The sequence below is a fragment of the Anguilla anguilla genome, chromosome 15, assembly GCF_013347855.1.
Source record: "Anguilla anguilla isolate fAngAng1 chromosome 15, fAngAng1.pri, whole genome shotgun sequence".
In the NCBI taxonomy this organism is placed as follows: domain Eukaryota; kingdom Metazoa; phylum Chordata; class Actinopteri; order Anguilliformes; family Anguillidae; genus Anguilla; species Anguilla anguilla.
Window position 1 is genome coordinate 37,161,891 of NC_049215.1, and position 24,742 is coordinate 37,186,632.

Here is a 24,742-nt window from a genome sequence, read left to right on the forward strand (position 1 = left end):
AGCCTCCTCATCTATGTACCGCCGCCTCTGACCCCCCCTGCCCCCCCCCCACCAATGACCCAGAGAATGACTAAGTGCCCCATCCCACTTTAAAAGGACAGCGATGAAGGATCACTGAGACCCCGTTCCACACTGAGCTCCGTGCCACCCCTCCCCCATCCCCTCCCCCATCCCCCCATCCCCGCCCCCCCCTCCCCATCCCAATCCCCCCACCCCGGCTGATGCGTGCAGGTGTCTGGTTCTGACTGAGTCTCCAGTGCACGGTTAGCCCTTTTGCTCTGCCATGGTGATCCACAGTTGGAGGGCAGCGATGGCCTTGTGATTCCCACCCGAGGTGTCGTGCGCACAACCTGAACCATGAATGGAGGAAAAGAGTGCGGGGGAGGGCCGGGGGGGGGGCCGGGGGAAGGGCCCCCCCCGGCTGCCCAGGTGCCTGTCGGCTGGAAGCGCAGGCTGGACCATAGTGGCGTGGTCTATGTCAGGTACTCATTTAGTGTTTTTAATGTCTTGCGTCTTCATGCTTCTTTTACTACCTAGGACTACCTAGGTACCGCACAGAACACAAAAACTCCACTAGCAATGTTTAGTCCGATTGAAACAGCACCGGTCACCTACAGACATCTTATTCGCTGATTATTGCACATAGTCCAGAGTATCTTTGATTATGTTTCACAGGTTTAGATGGAGAGGAGATTTGATGAATCGCATGGCTTGAGTGAAGGCAGCAGGCTGAATACGCTGTCTGTGCAGGTCGCTCAAAGGGCGCGGTCACGATTCTGCAGCACCATAGCAAAATGCTGGGTTCAAGCAGAAACCGGCCATTTACAGTTTACCTCAGTACAGTGTTCTACTTATGAGAGACATGGATGTCTCACCATGAAATACACCCAGATCCTTTCCATTTGAGACTAATTGAGCTCTTTTCGTGACTCACCAAAAGCTGACATCATCTGTGTGTATGTGTGTGTGTGGCTGCTTGTCATATTTTGGGCTAGGGTTTAGTTGCAGTGAAGGCAAATCTTAATGCTTCATCATACAATGATATTCTAGATGAGTCTGTGCTTCCCCAGCAGTTTGGGAATGGTACGTTCCTGTTTCAGCATGACAATGCCCCCGGGCACACAGGGAGGTCCATACAGAAGTGGTTTTGTTGAGAATGGTGTGGAAGAACTTGACTGGCCTGCACAGAGCCCTGACCTCAACCACATCCAACACCTTTGGGATAAATTTAAAAGCCAACTTCAAGCCTGGCCTAATCACCCAATCAGTGCCCAACCTCACTAATACTCTTCTGGCTAAATGGAAGCAAATCTCTGCAGCAATACTCCAACATCTAGTATAAAGCTTTCCCAGAAGAGTGGAGGTTGTTATAGCAGCTTTGCAATCAAAGATTTGCAATCAAAGATTTCACATGTGGTTAAAGTGGAGTACATACCCCCCCCCCCCCCCCCCAATTTCAGGGCATCATGATGTTTGGGACAAATGATTTCACAGGTGTTTCTGATTAGTCAGGTGTGTTCAGTTGTTTCCTTAGAGCTTAATGCTAGAGAGAGCTTTCAGTATCTAGTTTTGATTCTAGCCTTTTGATTACCTTTGGAGGCTGTTATTGGCATTTGTCAGCATAAGAACCAGAGCTGTGCCAGTGAACGTGCACATTTATCAACTTTTATTCAAGGGTTTAGAAAATTAAGATAACATAATGATGAAAAAAGTATTGTAAAACCCATCCACCATCGATTCAGAAGCAGACATTAGCACCCCAAAATGGCTTCTGTCAGCCGCTGCTTCTTTTCACACCACAGGGAAGCAGGCTTTGCTCAGAGTGCATGCACAGCTGGTATGGGTGTACCACAGCCTCCCCATTGACCAGAGGAGTTTGCTGGTGCACCGAGAGACACCAAAAGTCCCTGCAGTGGAAGTCGTCCCTTACGCCAGCCAGGCTACACTGCCGTCATGTGTTGCCGTTATGCCTTTTTTAATTATGAAGATGATCCTCATCAGCCACCGTTCTCTTTTGCGCTTCACTCCTGTAGTCCCAGTGGCTCTCTGCTCTCCTGCCTGGAACAGGTGAAGGCCTACCTGCTGACAGATGGGACCTGCAAGTGTGGCCTAGAATGCCCCCTCCTCCTCCACAAGGTGAGTCAGGACCTTCCAAACGCTCAAACTATCCATTACGTGTACCTGCTTATCCTGGGCAGGGTCGCGGGGGGTGCTGGAGCCTATCCCAGCATGCGTTGAGCAAGACGGCTCAAACCTAACGATGTTTATTCTGATCTCTGCTGTAATTTCTTCAGTAAGCAAGTCGGGTCAAGACTGAATGCTTTCTTCTAGAATACACTTAAATTTGAGAGCTTTCTGCTATTCTGTAGTTTTAAAAATGCAGCTCCCCACCCTACTAAGCAGCCATTTCTTGTGTAGTATGTGCTCATGAAGTCTTAAATATTTTCTGTGTTTTGTATGATCGCAGAAGTCAGTAGTCCCTTGCATTAATATGTAAAGTCAAAAAGAATAAGCGTTATAATGCAAATGTGTGAGAGGCAGGAGCGACCAGCCAGCTGCAGTCAGACTGAGCGGAACGGTGTCCCTGCAGGTGTTTAACTTCAATCCCAGGGCTGTGCTCAAGCAGAGGACTGCGGAGGACGTAAAGGCTGACGAAGACGTCACGAAGCTCTGCAACCACAAGAGAAAGATCATCGCTGTGGCCACCCTGCACAAGAGTATGGAACCACCACAACCTTCTCTAGTTCTCACCTGTCCAGGGGGTCACACAAGTATGTATGGGGTGGGTGGAGACACAGGTGGAGTAGGGGGTTTAGAAAATTGGGTTATTTTACCTGTATATTTGTTATTTTCTCAGCACCGTTAATGTTTGACATGCAATACCATGTTTTCCCTTTTAGAGATGAATACAATTATCTCTAATAAATGTGAGTATATTTATAATTATAATAATATACTCACTTATAATAGATTGAGATCAACTAAGTGCTCGAATTATAGATTTGGTGTGTTTTTACAATACTGTGTGTGCACACGATATGTCCTAGAAAAACATCCTGCCACTAGGGGCCACTAGGGGCTGCTGGCGGGCTCTTTCAGTTACACTGTGCCGCTGTGGTGCGTGGATGAGCTCCGTGGTCTCGGGGGATCGAACCCCGGACCGTGCCGCTGCTGAATGTGGCCCGTAAATGTGACCAGAACCAGAACTCTAGTATGCAGCTAGGCGGCTCATTCTGACATGCACACAGCATTGTGGGTAAAGTGTGCTTCAGTAGCAGCTAGGCGGCTCATTCTGACATGCGCACAGCATTGTGGGTAAAGTGTGTTTCAGTAGCAGCTAGGCGGCTCATTCTGACATGCGCACAGCATTGTGGGTAAAGTGTGCTTCAGTAGCAGCTAGGCGGCTCATTCTGACATGCGCACAGCATTGTGGGTGAAGTGTGTTTCAGTAGCAGATAGGCTGCTCATTCTGACATGCGCACAGCATTGTGGGTAAAGTGTGCTTCAGTAGCAGATAGGCTGCTCATTCTGACGTGCGCACAGCATTGTGGGTAAAGTGTGCTTCAGTAGCAGATAGGCTGCTCATTCTGACGTGCGCACAGCATTGTGGGTAAAGTGTGCTTCAGTAGCAGATAGGCTGCTCATTCTGACGTGCACACAGCATTGTGGGTAAAGTGTGCTTCAGTAGCAGATAGGCTGCTCATTCTGACATGCACACAGCATTGTGGGTAAAGTGTGCTAATTGTGGCTCCTGTGCTGCTTTCCAGGTGCAGCACCGATGGCCCCCTCGCGTTCTGCAACTCCCCGAGCAATAAAGAGCAAAGAGCGGGAGGGGCTGTCCCACCCCCCGGGGGGGCTGCCCCGCCCCGCGCCCTCAGACTGTAAGAACCCTTTCCGCGCGCTGGGCAGCCAGCGACAGGGTGCGTCTGAGCTGAGCCTGGCCCAGCAGCAGGAGCTGTACGGCGGGTACGCCCGCACGAGGCTGGGGGGGGCGGAGCATGGACAGAAGTCCCCGTATCGCATGCTCAGCCCCGCCTCCTATGGGGACGGATCACCGTCTCCACGGGCCGACCCCCTGGGCAGCCCTGATCCCTTCACCCGGGGCAACCCCGGTTTCCATGGTACCAGCAGCCCCAGCCCTATCCATGGCAGCGGGCGCATGCCCCTGTCGCCGCCTGGCGTGCTTCCCCGCGCCGCGCCCTCCTGTGCCCTGGCCGGGAGGACGTCCGTGCCCCTCTCCCCCCCCATCGCCACCCAGAGCCCCGTCATGAAGAACCCCGCGTGCAGCTTCCCCCCCAGCGTGGACATGCCCCGGTCCGTGTTCCACCACAAGGCCCCGATCCCGCCCGCCCCAGGGCCCCACCCCCACCCCCAGCCCCCGCCCCCTGCCTGCACCCTCCAGAAGAAGCAGCTGTCCTGTGAGAAGGACCCGCTGGGCATCCTGGACCCCATCCCCAGCCGGCCGGGCAGCCGCAGTGCTGTGGCGCTCACCCCCGGCCCGCCTACCTTCCAGCCCACCGTCCACTCTCAGGTACCAGTGATGAATGTAGTCATCCCCCCCGCCATCGTGCCCCTGCCCAGCAACCTGCCCCTGCCCACGGTCAAGCCGGGGCCTGTGGGGCACGGGGGGCACGGGGGCCACATGCAGCGGCTCCAGCACGCAGCCACTGCGTCCGTCTCCCCCTCCCCCGTCACCCCCCCCGCGCACCTGGCCGGCTCGGGCGTGGCGAGGGTGGAGGCGTCGCCCCAACGCTCCCGCTCCTCCTCCACCTCCTCCGACCACGGAAGCTTCGCCATGCCCCCCTGCGGCAGCGTGAAGGTCCCGCCCCGGTCTCCCCGGTCCTCCGTGGGGTCCCCGCACCCCTCCCTGCCTTCCAGCCCCTCCGCCAAACCCGACCCGCTCCAGCAGTACAAGGATGTCCCCAGCCAGCTGCTGGTGGGGATGAGCAGCTCCATGTTCCCGCCCAGCTCCACAGGGAATGGGCCCCAGAAGGGCCCCTCGGGGCTGCTGGGAATGCCGCTCAACCACATCCTGAACCGCCAAAACGCCGCCTCCTTCCCAGCAAGCAGCTTACTGTCAGCAGCGGCCAAAGCACAGCTAGCCAATCAAAACAAACTGACCTGCGGCGGTGGTGGAAATGGGGGTAAGGGCAGCAAACCCAGGCTGGCGGGCAGCTGTGGGGGCGTGGCAGATGGGCACAGCACTTTAAACCCCCCCGCGTGTCCTGCCAACGCGGGCGCGCCGCTGTCCGGGAGCGAGGGCCAGAGCGGCCGGGCGGCTCTGCGGGACAAGCTGATGGCCCAGCAGCGCAACCCCCTCCGCCTGCGCAAGCAGCTCAACGGTGGGGGGGGCGGCGGGGTCTTCATGCTCCAGGCCCACGTGAGCGGTCCCCGGCACCCTGACCCTGGGGAGCGGCTGAGGACGGGGGCCCGGACGGGGAGCCTCCCCCCCAGCGCCTCCATGGCCCAGCTCCTGCAGTCCATGAGCAACCAGAGCGCCCCCCACCCCACCCCGCTGCAGTTTGGGGAGGGGGCCCTGCACAGTGGGGGCCACGACTCCTGCCGTCTGTTCTCAGAGACGGCAAACCAGATGCAGGTCACTCCCAGGGGGAGCTGCAGACCCCTGGGACACTCCCCACTGGACCCCCCCAACCCCCACCCCCACGGGCTCACTCTCCACCCCCAGGACCCGCAGGGCTGCCGCTACATCCTGGGACGGGCCCACATGGGGTCCCCCCTGCCCCACTGTGGTGATGGGGGCTTGTCTCACACTGTCCTGGGACAGGCCCACATGGGGTCCCCCCTGCCCCACTGTGGTGATGGGGGCTCGTCTCACACTGTCCTGGGACAGGCCCACATGGGATCCCCCCTGCCCCACTGTGGTGATGGGGGCTTGTCTCACACTGTCCTGGGACAGGCCCACATGGGGTCCCCCCTGCCCCACTGTGGTGATGGGGGCTCGTCTCACACTGTCCTGGAGTCAGGTGAGCTGCTGCTCTTTTCCACACAGGTGGTTCACTGATGATAATTATTGACTGGGACAATGCTATGACTGTGAACCTTTAATATGACTCTGAACAGTAACCTTTAATATGACTCTGAACAGTAACCTTTAATATGACTCTGAACAGTAACCTTTAATATGACTCTGAACAGTAAACCTTAATATGACTCTGAACAGTAACCTTTAATATGACTCTGAACAGTAAACCTTAATATGACTCTGAACAGTAAACTTTAATATGACTCTGAACAGTAACCTTTAATATGACTCTGAACAGCATCCACACGCAAAAGCCCTATTGGTTTTTACAACATAGTAACTCTTCAGCTCATTCTTGTTTGATAACTCTTTTATCCAGTAGAGGGCAGTATAAGCTTTCCATTGGTGTATGGCTTGTTTCATTTGATGACTGAGAGCCTCCTGGAAATGGCAAGAATGGTTTCTTCGTGGCATTGTGCAGTCAGCTGTAACATTGTGCAGTAATATACAAGTGCTTGTATACCATAATGTGTCACAATATTTTTGCATTTTTTTCTTCATCATAAAAGGAACATTTATATGCTTTTTAATGGACAAAAATAATTTATTCATTTTTGGAGAGGTTTCTTAGACCCCTATACTGATGAAAAGAATAGTCATTCCCACTTGAAAATGCTGCAAAAGTGAGTCAAAACAGTTACTTGTCGTGAAAGATACGATTATGTTATGATTTACAGCAGAATGTAGTCATTTTGGATAGATTTCACATAAAAGAAAATAAATAAACATGCCCCTGATCATGCCCCCACCCCCTCCACAGGCGAGGCCCTCAACTGCAGTGTGAACAACCCCAAACTGCGGACCCTGCAGGCTCACAACAGCGGCCCCATGTTCCAGCAAGTGGGCCAAGCTCAGCTGGGCCAGGGGTTCCAGGACCCCCGCGCCTTCCCCGAAAACCCCTTTCCTGACAGCTCCTCTTCCAGCCCCATGGCTTGCCTTTTCCAAAATTTCCAGGTGAGTCTGTCAAGTGGCGAAAACCTGGTCTATGCTCGAGAGATTTAGCGATTTAGCCCTGATTTAGTCCTTTGCATGCTGGAAGCCAGCCATGACTTACCTTGTGTAGTGTGCCATGCACTATGAACTGTCCTAATCACTGCCGTGAGTGCCTCTGAGCCATATGAGCATATTGAACATGTGTGGATATCTCCAGAATTTTGGGTCAGAAGTGACTTGCTTGGTATGACAGAGTAGGGACACAAGGAGTTATTCCAGCTTGGGTGTTGCAATTACATTTTTTTTAAAGAAGCGTACAAAAATATTTTTAATTGAGGGTTTTTTCTGATTGTGTGCAGGTGAATGTGCCTGAGAGTATTTCAAACCCCAGCAAGCAGACGAGCGCTCAGCCCAGGGGAAGCTTGCGTCCCGACACGGTGGCAATGGCGGCCCTACCTCAGCTGCAGGAGAGCCTGCCGGAATTACAGCCCCAGGGCCTGGGCCCGCCCGCTGGGCCCCACGGGCTCCAGGGCCTCCCGGGGGGCGGGGGCCAATCGGTGGACTCCATCTACAGGGCCGTGGTGGACGCCGCCAGTAAGGGCACGCCTGTGGTGATCACCACAGCGATGAGTGGCAGCACGCAGGCCAGCCCTGTCCCGGCCCTCAGCGCTATGAGTGCCTTCACCGCCTCCATCGGCGAGGCCGTGAGCCTCCCCCACGCCATCCACGGGGCTGACCCCCCGCAGCGGCCCCACCCCCAGGCAGCCCCGCCCCGCAACAACTCGGAGCAGGGCAAGTGCACCCCTGAGGGGGGGGAGGCCCACAAATTCTTCAGGTCCCCCAGTCGTGGAACCCTAACCCCCCGGAGGCAGTGGGATGAGGGGGGGCCGGGGCCGGGGGCTGGGGTGGATGGTCATGCATCCTGGCGGGGGGAGGAGTTCCTGGAGTGTTCCACCCAAGTCCAGAGCAGCCCACACACCGAGAGGGCCAACACCCTGGCCCCCACCGGCTCCCCCCCCGATCACAAGCACCTGCCCCTGGCACTCCGGCCTGGTGACAAGGCCTTCCTGGAGGAGGGCTTCCACTTCAACAGCTGCAGACGGGCCTCACTCAACTTCAAGGAGCGGCTGGAGCAGACCGTCGAGCACTGCGCCCACATGAACGGGGGGGGTCCACTCCTGAGCAGGGGCTATGGAGACATCCTGGGCCCCCCCAGGCAGGACCTGATGGCAGAGGACCAGTCCCCAGGCTCCTCCACCAGCCTGGAGGGCCCCCTGCTGAAAGACTACATGCACTACAACGGGCACTACAACGGCTGCGCACCCAGCCCCTCTGACACCAAGAGCCTGAGCAGCGAGGAGGACCTGCGCCAGCCGGACTCGCCTTCCTCCAGCGAGCTGCTGCACTACCGCCCCCGCACCTTCAGCATGGGCGAGCTGGTCTGGGGCCAGCTCAAAGCCTTCCCCCCCTGGCCAGTTAAACTGATCAACCAGGACCAGGTGCACAACCCCGGTATGCAGAACAGTGCGCAGGACAAGGTGAGTCCTGCTTCTTCCTCAGCGATACCCTGTGCCCTCAGAACATTCCCAAATGACCTTGCTTGTGGACATGGCTTTTCACAAGTATGTACGGTACAGTCTGTCAGTATTTGAACATTGACACAATTTTTGTTGTTTTGGCTCTTCTTCAGCACATTGAATTTAAAATGAAACAAGAAATAAAAGTTCAGACTTTCTCCCACTGAGGTGCTATAATGTTGCATATATGGCCATTTTCAGTGGCATTAACTCATTCAAACGTGACTTCTGTGCAAACCCATGTTACCCATCGTCTTTCTTCTTTTCCCAACGTGCACACAGCCGCAAGCATCTGTATCCACTCAAAAGAAAAAATCTTTTAGTTGAGAAGAAAAACTTCCGCTGTGTTTGAGCTTCTGCTACTTTGTTTTAGTAATATTTAGAGTCATTCTGTCTCTTGGAAAACAAACTTCCTAGGGTTACCTTTCAGTATTATTTTGCTGCTCCCTTGGAAAGTAAATCGCTGATTTTCAATGGACTGAACACACAGTTACAGAAGAAGAGGTGTATGGTACTTGCACTATTTAATTGTCACTCGTTCCTTTTTAACAAGAGAAGCTATGTACTGTATAAGAATGAGCTTGAAAAGGAGTGTTTGTTTACGATGCAACAGTTTCATACCCTGTGCAGTTGGCTATTCAGTCAGTAACTCTAAGGCTTCTATTTACAAGGTTCTCCTGTGTAGCTGTTTGGACATCAGCTTGACAGTTTTTTTCACTAACTGCAGATTGTCAAATGCTTTCTCCCCCCACCTTCTTGTTTAAGCAAATAAAGCAACAGTGTAAATTAGTCAACTATGAAGTGTGAAATGTGGATGCTGCTGTGGTCTGAGTCATCGGCAAGCTCATTCTGCACCGTCTCTCTTGATCAAACTGTACCTCGGGTCATTGATCCTCTCAGCCCAGTGCAGTGGGATAGTGTGAGTATCTGATGATGAAATGGGCAGAATTCTGGGTAATGTACTTTGGTTTTCACACCTTTGTACAGGTTGAGCCGGGGAGGCTGAAAACACTAACAGAAGACCTGGAGGCACTCAACAGAGCTACCAAGAGGAATAGAAAGTAAGTCCTGACCATGTCTGATTAGGATTCCTGGTTTGAGATTCATATGCTTGTCGAATGATTCACCTTGGAAGAGGTCTGCCCGTGCTCTGCTATGCTTGTTTTCTTCCCTTTCATGTGACATACACATATCTGAAGCATGCTGTTGTTTTGAAGGAAGAAAAACATTTTCAAAATATAGCTGCAAGCAGCAATGCGGGGCCCTACGAACATGTCCAATCCGGGTAAATACAAGGCGGAGGAGAAAAGAGTCCAAGCGGCATAGATTTCAGGATTTTGGACAATCTACATACCCGTGCGTGAGACGATCCGACTTCCGGTTCATGAGAAACATTACTGCGAATATGAATGTGCATTAGCATAAAGTGCTAACTTTGTCACGCCACAAATCACGCAATTTTTAACGAAACGACTTTTCCTTATCACCCTTGATGGAGAGAATACCCAAGAACATGTGCGATGGTGATGGAATCAGGTAAAGCATTAATGAGAAGATGAGTTTTAAAGCGTTATATTAGCATTAGCTTCCCGCCAAAATGCCTGTAATTTCCTTGTTTGTTGAGATATCTGCAACTGTGCCGACATTGTACAAAATGGTAGTGTCCTCTTCATGCCCAGAACGTTTCAAGTCCCTAGATTATTGTTTTAAAAAGTTATAATAATAATAATACTAACAAGAACAATAGGGTTCCTACTTCGTAGGACCCCTAATAATTCCAGGTGTGTATTCATTGCAAATATTTATGTTTTATAGTTGGAATATTTATGGTATATATATAGGTATATATTCATAATCACTGGGTTGAGCCTGTGGAAAAAGAAAATTTGAACACTGACATTTTGTTGATGTACAGTACATATCTACCACTGCCAGGAAGCTTAACATTAAAATTCAGGTACAGTGCAATAAGGGGGCACACAGAAAAGACATGCATTTCTTCAGCTTCTAGTCTATGTCACCTATCAAGATGGCGTGATCACAGGTATGGTGCCTGCACAGTGCCACCTCGTACCTGTTTTGGTCAGTTCTGAGCTATGAAAAGGGGCCTTGTAGATGATATTTAAAAAATGATGAAACTATAGAACCTTTGAAACTATGGGTCAGATTTAATGGCCAGACCATTATTTCTCCTCCACAAAACTTTACAGTTGGCACTATGCATTTGGGCAGTAGCATTCTCCTGGCATTCGCCAAACCCAGATGCTGTGTGGCCTTCTGCTTCACAGCTGAGTTGTTGTTGCTCCTAGACTTTTCCACTTCGCAATAAAAGCACTTGCAGTTGACCGGGCAGCTCTAGCAGGACAGATATTTCATTAACTGACTTGTTGGAAAGGTGGCAATCTATGACAGTGCCATGTTGAAAGTCACTGAGTTCTTCAGTATGACCCATTCTACTGCCAGTGTTTGTCTTCAGTTTTCATGGCTGTATGCTTGATTTTATGCACCTATTAGCAGTGGGTGTGGCTGAAGTAGCCAAACCCACTAATTAGAAGGGGTTTCCACAATACCTTTGGCCATGTAATGCATATGGGCAGCAGCTAAAGGGGCACAAAATTGACATTGCTGGCTCTTCCCCCTCCTGGCACCAGGCCACACCAGGGCTCATTCAAAAGCCAGTCAAGCTTGGAACTGCTTTTATTCGATGGCAACAGCTATTGGATAAACTGAGATATCACTGTAAAAATGGATTCTAAGTAAACGGTTATAAAATAGAAAAACAGTGGTGAGTGGGCACCCTTGATTAGGATTTTAATTTTAATTCACACACACATACACATTTTCAGTTTTTGCACAAGTAAGTTTAGCCATTGGACAAGTGGCTCATTAAGTTAATGTCAAGCCCTGTTACTTGTGTCCTGATGTGGAAAACCGTATTGAAAGAGGGTGCACTTTATTTTCCACATCGGTGAATGCAGTTTATCTAGAGGGGTATAAATGGCACTCCAAATGCATGCCTTGAAAATGAACTGTTTTCGGTCTCTCTGTGTATTCAGCAGAAGTTTTCAACAGGTGGGTTACTCCAGTCTGCTAGTACTAAAACCTGGAATGGCTCAAACTGCTTTGCACTGGGAGTGATTTTAATCCCTGATTATCTTACTTCAGAAGATTAAGATTTCATGATTGACTGATCTCTCCAGGGCAATGTTATTGTGTTTAAGTCCCTCATTTCCTTTTTCACAGAGGTGGGAAGTTAAATAATCACTTAGAAGCTGCTATACACGAGGCAATGAGCGAGTTGGACAGAATGTCGGGCAGTGTGAGTACTTGTTCTGTTCGCTTTTACGCATTTTCACATAATGTTCAGTCCTCGTATTTCACCAAACCTCAAGTATGCTGTACTTTCCCTTTCATTTTGAAGGACACTCCTTTAAAACTTAAAATTCATCACATTTCATTTCTGGTTCTTCTCAATTTAAAGAAAGAACTCTACATGTAGAATTAGACCTTGCATTACTTGTTTTTCAATACCATTTTCCCAGACCTGCGAACATTCAGTCTGACATCTTCCCAATCCAATTCACAAGAACAAAAACAGCCAGAGCAGTAATGACATTCCTGGCATTCAACCAAAAACCACCTTGTTACAATGGTTACGTTTACACCACCTGGTAAAAGTGACCCAATTTCGATTTTTTGCTCACACGTGGCACAGATTGGATATGTACTGTGTACTATGAACGTGTAAAAAGGAAAAGAACATGGAATCAGATATTTTCAGATCCGCTTTGGGCCACATTCATATGTGGAAATAAATCAGATAGGAATTGTATATCTGCCAATTTGAATGGCATGTAAACGCACAGATCGGAATATCCTGGTCATTGCGATTTATTTGTAATTCAAAATGCGATATTCTCATGCCTTTTTCGCATTTGAATGAAGTGTAACTATTTTCACAGGCACAACCTCTCTCCACTGGTAACAGTAAATGTTAAAAGATGTTAAATGGAGGACGAAGGCTCAGACGAGTGGCGAATACCAAGGTTATGTCCTTTTAAGTATGTGGAGCAAAGAGTCGTTACAGGCCGAAATACAGGGGATCTTTGTTGCTAAGCTAAGACGTTTCGAAAAGCAACAACTTATGAAATGATTATTTCTGTCTCATTTTGTATCTATTGTAGATGGCGGGTGAGCACATGTGAGTATATGGGCCACTTTAAAAAGGAGGTGTAAGCAGGTGGTCCAAAAAATTAGGAAACAGGCAAAATATCGGAACTAGGCCTCAAGACCTCTGGTGTAAACGTAGCCTTATTTGGTGCTCATTGTTTACACCCCACTGCACAGCCCACACCCACCGTTTACACCCCACTGCACAGCCCACACCTACCGTTTACACCCCACTGCACAGCCCACACCCACCGTTTACACCCCACTGCACAGCCCACACCCACCGTTTACACCCCACTGCACAGCCCACACCCACACCCACCGTTTACACCCCACTGCACAGCCCACACCCACACCCACCGTTTACATTCCACCCCACTGCACAGCCCACACCCACCGTTTACACCCCACTGCACAGCCCACACCCACCGTTTACACCCCACTGCACAGCCCACACCCACCGTTTACACCCCACTGCACAGCCCACACCCACCGTTTACACCCCACTGCACAGCCCACACCCACACCCACCGTTTACACCCCACTGCACAGCCCACACCCACACCCACCGTTTACATTCCACCCCACTGCACAGCCCACACCCACCGTTTACACCCCACTGCACAGCCCACACCCACCGTTTACACCCCACTGCACAGCCCACACCCACACCCACCGTTTACACCCCACTGCACAGCCCACACCCATTGTTTATACCCCACTGCACAGCCCACACCCACCGTTTATACCCCACTGCACAACCCACACCCACCGTTTACACCCCACTGCACAGCCCACACCACCGTTTATACCCCACTGCACAGCCCACACCCACCGTTTATACCCCACTGCACAGCCCACACCACCGTTTACACCCCACTGCACAGCCCACACCCACCGTTTATACCCCACTGCACAGCCCACACCCACACCCACCGTTTACACCCCACTGCACAGCCCACACCACCGTTTACACCCCACTGCACAGCCCACACCCACCGTTTATACCCCACTGCACAGCCCACACCCACACCCACCATTTACACCCCACTGCACAGCCCACACCCACACCCACCGTTTACACCCCACTGCACAGCCCACACCCACACCCACCATTTACACCCCACTGCACAGCCCACACCCACACCCACCGTTTATTCCCCACTGCACTGCTGAGTGTTTGTGCACGCTGTGGAGTACGGGAAATCCTGCCCCCATCCCCCCCCCCCCCCCATCCCCCCTCCAGTACTTATGGTTTGTGTCTCTTTCAGGTTCACCAGATGCCCCCGAGAGACAGACAGATCAAGCCCAAAACCAAGAGGAGGAAGATCTCTAGATAACATTGAATGTGTTGGTCATCAGTCCAATAACAGGCCATGAACTGTGTACATACAGAGTCTGAACTTAGGCAACCAGATCCTCCACCCATCTCCCTTTCCCCAGTGCTACTATCAAACAGTGCACAAGACAGTTGAAGGTGCTGGGTAAAGCCAATCATAAAACTGCGCAAATGACATTTTGCCATCTGTCTACAGCTTGCTGAATAATTATTTTTTTCAAGAATACTAAGAAAAGAATAAGCAAAAAGCCCTGCATATGAGAAAAGACAGTCCAAATATTTCTGATACATTTTCAGTGTGTATATAAACAATGCAGAAATGTCTTGGTGATATTCAGAAAAGAAATGTAAATATTGTACAATATTGTCATGTACAAGCGTACCTAATGCACACTATCTTTTATTGTACAAATCAAAGCAGAAAAAAGTGTACAAATTTCTTTGGTTTTTATTCAGAACATGGTCAATATGACCAGCAGTGTAAACGGGATGAATAAAAAGAGATACAGCCTAAAGCTTTTATATGATTACATTGAAACAATGCTGTTTTTGTATTAAACAGCAGGAGAAAAGGCATGATTATGTAAACCTGTAAACCCTTGATTATGACAGACATGTCACACCAATAAGTGTTCATTTATGTGTGTCTGAACAGAATGAACTTTACCAGCTGACAGTACTTCTGGGCTTTTCTTGAAACCGGTCACTGCAGCACAGGAAGTAGAGAGTCAGGCTACATGCTACATGTTGATGCACCACGCATACGGTAGCATAGCTAGCTGGCTACATGTTGATGCAGCATGCATACGGTAGCATAGCCAGCTGGCTACATGCTACATGTTGATGCAGCACGCATACGGTAGCGTAGCTAGCTGGCTACATGCTACATGTTGATGCAGCATGCATACGGTAGCATAGCCAGCTGGCTACATGCTACATGTTGATGCAGCACGCATACGGTAGCATAGCCAGCTGGCTACATGCTACATGTTGATGCAGCATGCATACGGTAGTGTAGCCAGCTGGCTACATGCTACATGTTGATGCAGCATGCATACGGTAGCATAGCCAGCTGGCTACATGCTACATGTTGATGCAGCATGCATACGGTAGCGTAGCCAGCTGGCAATACTACGAAAGATAGTTGCAGTTCACCTGTAGCTTTAATGCGATTTTAAAATGTTAGCACGCTTTCTTTTCCTGTTGAGTTATTTTTAAGCAGTTCATTTTTTTGTTGTAGTTTTTTATAAAACGAAAAGCCATGCCAAGGAAGAGGCCCATACTTGTACTTCGAAAAGGAAATATTATTTTTCTTGAATATTTTTGATACAACAAATATCAGATATGATGTTTACATAAAGGACTTGTGAGTGTTAGATATAACTGCTTTGCAAAAAACAGCAGAGGATGTTTAAATCTTTAGGTAAACTGACTTGTCCATATGAATGTCCATTTGTAAACAGTATCTCTTTGTCCAAAACCCATTACACATTAATCAATATTATTATTATTATTTTTCTGCCTGTTGCTATATGCTTTTCTGGCCACAGCTGAAGGTTTTCTGTGCCAGATTTTGGGCTGCCGTGTTAAAGGGAACATCACTGGAAATCAAAAAGATGATTTGCTGTTCCTTACTATAGCATGAGTGTGTATGGAAAGGCAGGGTGACCAGCAGATAATTTATTTTATTTATTCGCCGTGTCTACAGGTTCTGACAGCCCCCGTCTCTAATGTAATAGGCTTTGATTTATCAACTCTCAACAAAAAAGTTTTCCCTAACTGAATAATCTCTTTATCTATTAACTCTATATACAGAAGGTTCTCCCTTTAATAGAAGCCTGAAATGCATGCACAGGTGATTATCCTTAAACCAAAGCAATTTTCTTCTTCATTGTTTGGCAATTTCTTAAAATCTTAGTTGAAAGGAATTAAGATTTTAGTTCCATTTCACATCGTTCTTGCTTGTCTTAAGATTTTTGTTCCATTTCACAGCGTTCTTGCTCATCTCCCATTAATGAACTGTGTAGCTAATCATGACCCACGGGCCTGTTATTGCAAAGCTGCAGTGGAGGTCAGTTCAGATTTCACTCTGTGAAAGCAAACCTCTGTGCTAAAGGTAGATTTTTAAAGAAACATTGGGTGGAGAAATGCATTCTGGGCTTTCTGTAGTCTCGGAACTGGGTCATGTGTGATTAAATCAAAGGAAAGGCTTATACATATGACCTATGAACTGTAGAAAAAAGATAAGAACAGCATTCAGTTTTACATTTTCTTTACAAGTTATCTTTTAAAACCACTGAAATGAGCTTCTACATGCTGCCATGGTTTCTGAATTCAGTGCTAGAAAGGCCTGGTCAGCATTAGACTTTCATTTATGATTTGAAATTACCAGGAAAGGCTGTACAGTTTTCATAAAATAGTTTAGACTAATTTATCTTGACCTTTTTTCAAAGTGTAGTTGAAGCTACAGAAATAAGTATCCTATTATGCCACCATACACACGGATCCCTGCTGCCAAAATATTGTCACTGGTTTGGGTTTTATTTTATTTTTTTAATTAGAGGCCTTAATTATTTGTTTTTATTATTGCTGAGGGTGTAAATTATTAATGTATTTCATATTTATTTGTAGCTGTGTAATTATAATAGTTGGCAATAATACTAATAAGAGTTGTAAACTCTGGAATGCCTTAGAGTATATATATTTTTTCTTACAAAAATGAACAGCCTATTATTCAGTTAGTTCAATTGTCTTTAATTTTTTTCAGAAACAGCTGAGACTTGCATTTTGTGTTTTTATAGGATTTTATGTTGGACTTTGGTGACCAGTCACCTATCGAAGCTTGTGAATTCTTTAGAGTGATGATCTGTCTCTCTGTCTCAGGAAGACCGTGTTATTTAGGATACAGTCTTCTGTGAATTGGACAAACTCCCAGATTAACAGTCCTGAAGCATCTAACACAGTAAAGACACAGTGATGCTTAAGGAGGGGTTAAGCTCTGGGTAAAATGGCTGAGGCAGCAAGCAGCCGTAGTTAGGTACTCTGTTAAACCTCAGAGGTGGGGTTTGAGTAATTCATCCTCGAGGCTGAGCGTACAGTCCAGTGCATCATGCATTTCTCAGGAAATCCCCTCATAGTACTGCCGGAGCAAACTCATCCCATAGATCCCAGGTGGTGATGTCATGATCGTGACTCGAACCCGGGGTTCCCCTCCGTACACCGTTAGGAGGCTGTGAGGCGGCTGTATCCCAACACTCATTCTGAACAAAAAGAAAAGCTGGAGAGATCGCTGGTGAAAACGGGCACCTGCTTTTAACATTGTGGCTGTGTGGGCACATGGGAGGGCAGTGTGCCCACCTTCAGTATGCAGATCCTTTTTACCCGCCCATAATGAAACATCTACAGCGAAAGGGGCATCTGTGACAGACAGGGTTAGGGTTGTGTGTAACTGTGAGAGAGTGTCTGTGACAGACAGGGTTAGGGTTGTGTGTAACTGTGAGAGAGACATCTGTGACAGACAGGGTTAGGGTTGTGTGTAACTGTGAGAGAGTGTCTGTGACAGACAGGGTGAGGGTTGTGTGTAACTGTGAGGGGGAATCTGTGACAGACAAGGTGAGGGTTGTGTGTAAATGTGAGGGGGCATCTGTGACAGACAGGGTGAGGGTTGTGTGTAACTGTGAGGGGGCATCTGTGACAGACAGGGTGAGGGTTGTGTGTAACTGTGAGGGGGCATCTGTGACAGAGAGGGTTAGGGTTGTGTGTAACTGTGAGGGGGCATCTGTGACAGACAGGGTTAGGGTTGTGTGTAACTGTGAGGGGGCATCTGTGACAGACAGGGTTAGGGTTGTGTGTAACTGTGAGAGAGTGCCTGTGACTGACAGGGTTAGGGTTGTGTGTAACTGTGAGGGGGAATCTGTGACAGACAGGGTTAGGGTTGTGTATAACTGTGAGAGAGTGCCTGTGACTGACAGGGTTAGGGTTGTGTGTAACTGTGAGGGGGCATCTGTGACAGACAGGGTGAGGGTTGTGTGTAACTGTGAGAGGGAATCTGTGACAGACAGGGTTAGGGTTGTGTGTAACTGTGAGCGAGTGCCTGTGACAGACAGGGTTAGGGTTGTGTGTAACTGTGAGCGAGTGCCTGTGACAGACAGGGTTAGGGTTGTGTGTAACTGTGAGAGAGACATCTGTGACAGACAGGGTTAGGGTTGTGTGTAACTGTGAGCGAGTGCCTGTGACAGACAGGGTGAGGGTTGTGTGTAACTGTGAGGGGGCATCTGTGACAGACAGGGTTAGGGTTGTGTGTAACTGTGAGCGAGTGCCTGTGACAGACAGGGTTAGGGTTGTGTGTAACTGTGAGTGAGTGCCTGTGACAGACAGGGTTAGGGTTGTGTGTAACTGTGAGAGAGTGCCTGTGACAGACAGGGTTAGGGTTAGGGTTAGGGTTGTGTGTAACTGTGAGAGAGTGCCTGTGACAGACAGGGTTAGGGTTGTGTGTAACTGTGAGGGAGTGCCTGTGACAGACAGGGTTAGGGTTGTGTGTAACTGAGAGACGTCTGTGACAGACAGGGTTAGGGGAGACTGCTGTGACGGTCTTTGTTATGTCTACATAATGGTGTCAGTAGCCTATCTATTACGTAGACTTAACTATCTTAAAATATTTAAGTGCACAAACAATATGGATTTTGCCTGGTTTTCACATCTTCTGTTATTGTAGAGTCAACCAACACCAACTGTGTTGAATTATGTTTTTTTTTAATTAATCATAAAAATATCAAGTGCAATAGAGCATCTTTAAGATAATATTATTATAATCTAATGCAATGTAGTCTAATACAAGCATTTTACTGATTTTCAGGACTTTACAGTAGTTTCCCCCTCATAAATCACTCTGTCAGTACGATAACAAGCGCATTTATAAAACAAATCTGTCAATCAGTGAAATCATATAATCAGTGAAAGTTAAAATTTAAATTGAATAAACACCCCACAGTGCACCTTTTTATCTTGCCCAAGTCACATGACCACATCCGAGAGGAGGAGGCTTCAGTCCCACTGGTAAAGTTCATTCTGCTCTTGTGTTATGGAGCCCTGCCACAGTCCCATTTACAAACATGAAAGATCTGTCATTCTATCTCACTTTCTGTTGTCAAAATCAGTATGTTTCTGTTTCAAATGGTGAATGTTGTCCATTGGTTTATACCAACATGTTTACCAGTCGAGTGTGTGATTATTTTTCTTTGTGTTCTTGTGTGTATGTGTTTATATTTAGGTTTTATTTGTCCCCTTGCTTTTTATTAACCTTATTTGTTTAAAGCTCATTTTTGTTGTCAGTGTCATCCCTCTGACATACTAGCTAAGTTTCTATTTTCTCACCAATGTATACTTTACAACACTAGACTTTGTAAAGTATTCTTGTGCACTTGATTTCATTGGTTGCATATAGCATTGCCGTGGGTGCTAGATGTAGTGTATTGGAGTCCATAATTTCTTTTTTTTTTCTTTTTTTTTGGACATGAGTTTGTGTAAGCAGCAGTTAATGTAAATATTGTGAGTATTACAGGTCATGCAGTGATGTAACATTTAAACAATGTTGCACCAATGTTACAATTAAAAACTGGTCACTCATACTTGAAATTTTTGTTGTTGAAACATTTTGGTTTTTATACTTCCCTAGTATCCATATATTTGCTGATTAGAGCAACACTTAAAACAAACATTTTTTTATACCGTTGAATTCCTTTCAGGGTAGCAAGAACATCCTGGGTTCGAATCTGGCGTGGGCCTTTCTGTGTGGAGTTTGCATGTTCTCCTCGTGTGTCTGTGGGTTTCCTCTGGGTACTCCGGTTTCCTTCCCACAGTCCAAAGACATGCAATTAGGAGACTAAATTTCCTATTGTTATGAGTGTGTGAGCGAATGGTGTATGTGCCCTGCGATAGATGCCTGCCTGTCTAGGGTGTATTCCTGCCTCTCGCATAATGCATGCTGGGATAGGCTCCAGCCCCCACCCTCCCCCATGATCCTGCCCAGAAAAAGTGGATACAGATAATGGATGGATGAATTCCTCTCAGTAGGTATGTATTCTTTAAAAATTTGATTGTTCACCATACTGCCAACTGGCAAAAGAACCATTTTTCTCTTGTGCAGCTTCGAAAAGCAATACTCAGCCTATTGGAAACAGAGCAATGTCAGGTAAGTGGTCTTTGACAAACTCTTTGGCTTGATCATTAAAAAGGCATAAGACCATGGTAAGTTGTTTACCTTTAACCTTTTGCCATATTGATCAGCACACACTGCTGGGTACTTTCACATACAGATTACTTTCCCTTGAAATGTGTAATGAGGAAGCAATTCACAAGATATAAAGAAATACAGACCTTGCTATTAAACTCTATGAGCATATCTGTGACACATACGCTTGCTTCATGTGGAGCTGGATACTGTCTTAGCTGAAGGTAAATATTAAACTAAGAGTGCCTGAATGGCCTTTGATTGTCGTTATGTATTATGTGCTTATCCTATAATCACTACAGTCATACAGGGTTCTGAGCAGTTTTAAAATGGCCACCAAAGAACACTAAACATGGGGTACTAGAATAGTAAAGTACAAAGACAGAATCATCCTATTGGAATGAACCTTTTTAGGGCTGTGTCTCCTGTCTGACACCCCAGTGTTTTTATGTGGGTGCTGGTGTGATTGCATTGTACTGAGGCTCTAGACTGAGAGATGACCTTAAGCCTGATATCATCTCTTATCTTCCTTAACTGAACATCTCTCTTGTGTACAGTCTGATTTTGACTACCAGTCACAGTGCCCAGCAAAGAAGAACATAGGACCAATATATGCACTTTTCCCCATAATCATGCCCTGGATAGAAGCATCATTTCAGTTACAAAGTCCCCTATTAAAGGGATTATTCCTGCTTGCATGGGCTTGAAGGTGACTTGTCAATATGCCACTAAGCCCTGTTTTTTCTTATCCTTTTCTGTGGAAGACAGCAATGTTCTAAGCCCCACTGAAGGCCACTAATGAAGGCCAGTACTACCATGTATGCCATCCCATCGAGTTACGGCTTGGCGGGGCGGCATGCCCCATACCTATACAGCACCGAGAGTTTGCCACTTCTCAGGGTTTCCCACAGAAATAACCACAATGACCACAGACTACCAGCCCTGAAAAGCATTCATTTATATACCTTCTGACCTCATGTCAACAGACCAAATTTAAAAACGGTTTCACACAATAAAGCCTCAAACTTTGCATTTTGCATTCTTTCCCCCTCCATTTATTCACATCCTCAGAAATGCTGCAGGCCTCCCGGGAACACGTCTCCCTGTTGGACATTTAACTACATCAGCCAATAAGAACTGCTCACTGGATAGCTTGTTTACCCATGAGACCCTTGGATAACTGGCTTGCTTGTTTGCTAGCTGATACTTGCCTAAAAACTGAAACTATTGCTTTTGCAACTGCGTAATCTTAGAACAGACCGCTCCAAAATTAATCACTGAAATTTGCATTGTGATTTTCTCCAGTAGGTGACATTGCCAGTCAAGTGAAAAATGTGTTATTTGTGCAACCCACAATGTCGGTTAAAAAAATCTCCCCAGTCGGAAGAAAAGCACTCAAACGGTGGCAAGAAAAACTTTCCTGATGGGAAGAAATCTTGGGAGGAACCCTGAATTAGAGCCTTGTCCTCATGTACAGAGATTAATACACATCCCAGATGGCAGATAATCACTGTTGTGGTAGAAGTGTTTAATTTCACGTTACATATTTTCAGTTTCTGGAAGACTTGACTTCAGATTCCGAGTATGATACCATTTCATCATTATATATAGTAACTAAATTGTTTTTGATGACTTTTCCATAGAAGTATAAATGACAGATTAATGTAACCTCTTTTATTCAACTGTATAAGTTAGTATGAAGCTTATATCTCATAGTGCCAGGGTCTGGAAAACCAAAGGCCTGAAATGTACGAGTTTGATGAAGACCATGTATCTCATTTCGTGGTGTTACTGTAATCACCACTTGGCTGCAGCGTGCATTGTGGGTATTCCTAATCTTAAACCTGGTCTCTGCAATAATTGTATATGAGTGCTGTGGGAAAGTATTTGACCCCTTTAAACAAAATGTGAAGTGATTTCACTTTGTCTGAAAATATGAAATGATAGAGGAAGTCAGGAAGGTGGCAAATACTTTTCCATGACACTCTATACAATTATTGCAGAGATCAGGTTTAAGGTTAGGAATACAGTATTCCTGCCTCTACTGTAATATAAGTATTAGGATTGAGGCAGGATTTGGGTTATGTTCCGGAGCTATAGTTTATGGTCAGGAAAACGGTAAGCTTTAGGCTTGAGGCAAGAAGAGGATTATGTTTAAGAGCTAGGTAAAGGGTCAGGACAAGAGTTGGTCCCTGATTAGATGACCGAAATGTATTCAGTATTTGGGGCCTAAGATAACCTCATATATTTTGATTTTTTAATTTTTTAGTATAATAGCTGGGATTTAGGTTTGGGTGAAGAATACAGTTTCTATTAGGATTGTATTAATGTTAGGGTTAGCACTAAGATTAGTTTTGGTTTTTGGATAACGTACACTATATAGCTTTGTGTATATTGAAATTTTAAATATATTATTCATAATAAATGACATTGACTAAATGTCCAAATTCAACTCCAATATTTTATTTTTCAGCATGTTGAATTACTTAGCAAAGTCACAAAAATAAGATGATTCCTTTGCAATTAATGTTAGGGTTGAAGCTGGATTTGGGTTTTGTTCAATACCTTGTTAGGATTTGTGCTGAGGTTATGGTGCAGATTTAGTCCCTTCCAATGAGTAATGACTCATTGTGTGATATTGCATCAAGACGTGAGGCCTCTGAGTGGCAAGATACACAATATTAGGCCTTAACTAAAGCCTGCATTAAATAATTTATGATTTTCAGTAAGATCTTCGGAAGGGTTGAGTCTGGACGAGTCAATGTGGTTCAGGCATAGATGGTCCTCTAGGAAGCAACAATGCTTTTTTTGGCTTCCTACACTTCAGAAAGGCTAGATTCAGTAACTTTCCATTGATAAAAAAAAAATACCCAGACTATGTCTTCTGTAAACATTGAGAACAACTGTTCTGCGTCGCGTTGTTTTTCATAATCTCCCACCTTCTCTGTGTTGCTTGAGCCTCTGTTTTGTGTCCTCTCTGAACCAGGTGACAAGTCAGTCCAGCGTCCAGCTACTCGGCAGAGCTGTGTGATCTGTGCTGTGGGGCTGCCCGGATTGTTCCGTTAAGAAAAAAATGCAAGAAAGCGCTTGGAAAATTCACACCTTGGAAAAATGGAGATAAGCTCCAGTGTGTTGCAGCGACCTTAAAATGGGCAAACTGAAATCTTACTGGGGAAACCTGAACAATCTCAGCAAGTGACCAAAGCAAAAAATAGCCAGAATTGTCTGGCAATAGTGTTCACACATTTGATAGGTAGGGTTTCGGAATGCTTGCTGATCAGTAGGGGAAATTATAAATAATAGGAAAGTAATAAGTGATAAATTATGATATTGTTGTAATAGATAAGGAATGAGATGTATACATTTAATATAAATAAATACCATGGATACAATGGTAGACATTTATCATTTAAAACCTGTTTAACTGATAATGAAAAAATGCATAAGATTATAGTCATTTGTCCAATAAATCAGAAAATCAGGAAATTCTAAATGTGTACTTTTAATGTTGTAACTGATGAAGAATGAGTGGTCTATATTCAACATGAAGACATGTCATGAAAACTGTGCTTCAAGACATTTATGATGAAAACCTTTTATACCTGACAATCAGAAAAATACATAAGACTATAGTCTTATGTCCAAAAGGGGTCAAAACTGGCACCTATTCCAAAATGCCTTATTTTTTGTACCGATGGATATGAAATCATGTTTATAATATACCTGTGGTGAAATTATTGTTCATAAAATTCTTTAAACAAATCATAATTCATTTAAAGAATTTTATGAACAATAAAGTGTTTTCATGTAAAAAATAAAAAAGATTTTTTTTGGTACAGGTGGATTGGAAATCATCTTTATAATACAGCCATGGTGAAATAAATGAATTATATTGCCCATCTTGCAATGAGCAAGAACACTACAGCAGTGGCTGAGTATCTCCATTAAACACACTTACAAATGACACGAGAAAAGCACAGTGCAATAGATTTCACACGTCCATCCACTTTAACGAGTCGTCGCTTACACCGACTATTATATACAGCATTCCATAAGGAAACGAAGCTCGCTCATGGTCACTTTATTTACTCCGCACTATATTCTGTGATCATGTCAACCTTCACCTACATGCCCATTCTGCTAAAAACATATTGTTTCAACTACGCAATTTCATCATTTCGTCCTAATTTCTCTCAAACGGTTGTTATTTTCTCATATGCAAAGCCTGCTGGGACATATGCGTCTGCTCCTATTCTCCACAATCAAGTTTTCCGGTTCTAGCTTAGCAAAACAGCTAACAGGATTCCCACCTACAGATAAGCCTATCAAAATGCCTTGTAAACCTTACGAACACTAAAAGTGCATCTCCACGAAATAACAGACAACGGAGCAGGACAGCAGGGTACAGAAGTTGCGACCTAGGCAGCTCTAATTCTACGGGCTTGCTGATT

The 24,742-nt window shown here is 46.4% G+C and overlaps 1 protein-coding gene across 4 annotated transcripts; it reads left to right on the forward strand.

Annotated features, from left to right (window-relative positions):
- The first annotated feature begins 205 nt into the window (after positions 1 to 205).
- LOC118214447 (methyl-CpG-binding domain protein 5-like) lies at positions 206 to 17,186 on the forward strand. Of its 4 annotated transcripts, none has more exons than XM_035394410.1 (10): positions 206 to 482; positions 2,034 to 2,136; positions 2,591 to 2,771; positions 3,768 to 5,719; positions 5,786 to 5,984; positions 6,804 to 6,997; positions 7,336 to 8,514; positions 9,541 to 9,614; positions 11,797 to 11,872; positions 13,995 to 17,186. In XM_035394410.1, the coding sequence occupies exons 1-10, from the start codon at positions 358 to 360 to the stop codon at positions 14,061 to 14,063; spliced, it is 4,152 nt and encodes a 1,383-aa protein (XP_035250301.1). In that variant the 5' UTR covers positions 206 to 357; the 3' UTR covers positions 14,064 to 17,186. The 4 variants fall into 4 exon arrangements, with proteins under 4 accessions (XP_035250301.1, XP_035250299.1, XP_035250298.1 ...); XM_035394408.1 differs by adding an exon at positions 2,901 to 2,927 and having other exon boundaries at positions 2,591 to 2,717; positions 3,768 to 5,984; XM_035394407.1 differs by having other exon boundaries at positions 3,768 to 5,984.
- The last annotated feature ends 7,556 nt before the right edge of the window (positions 17,187 to 24,742 follow it).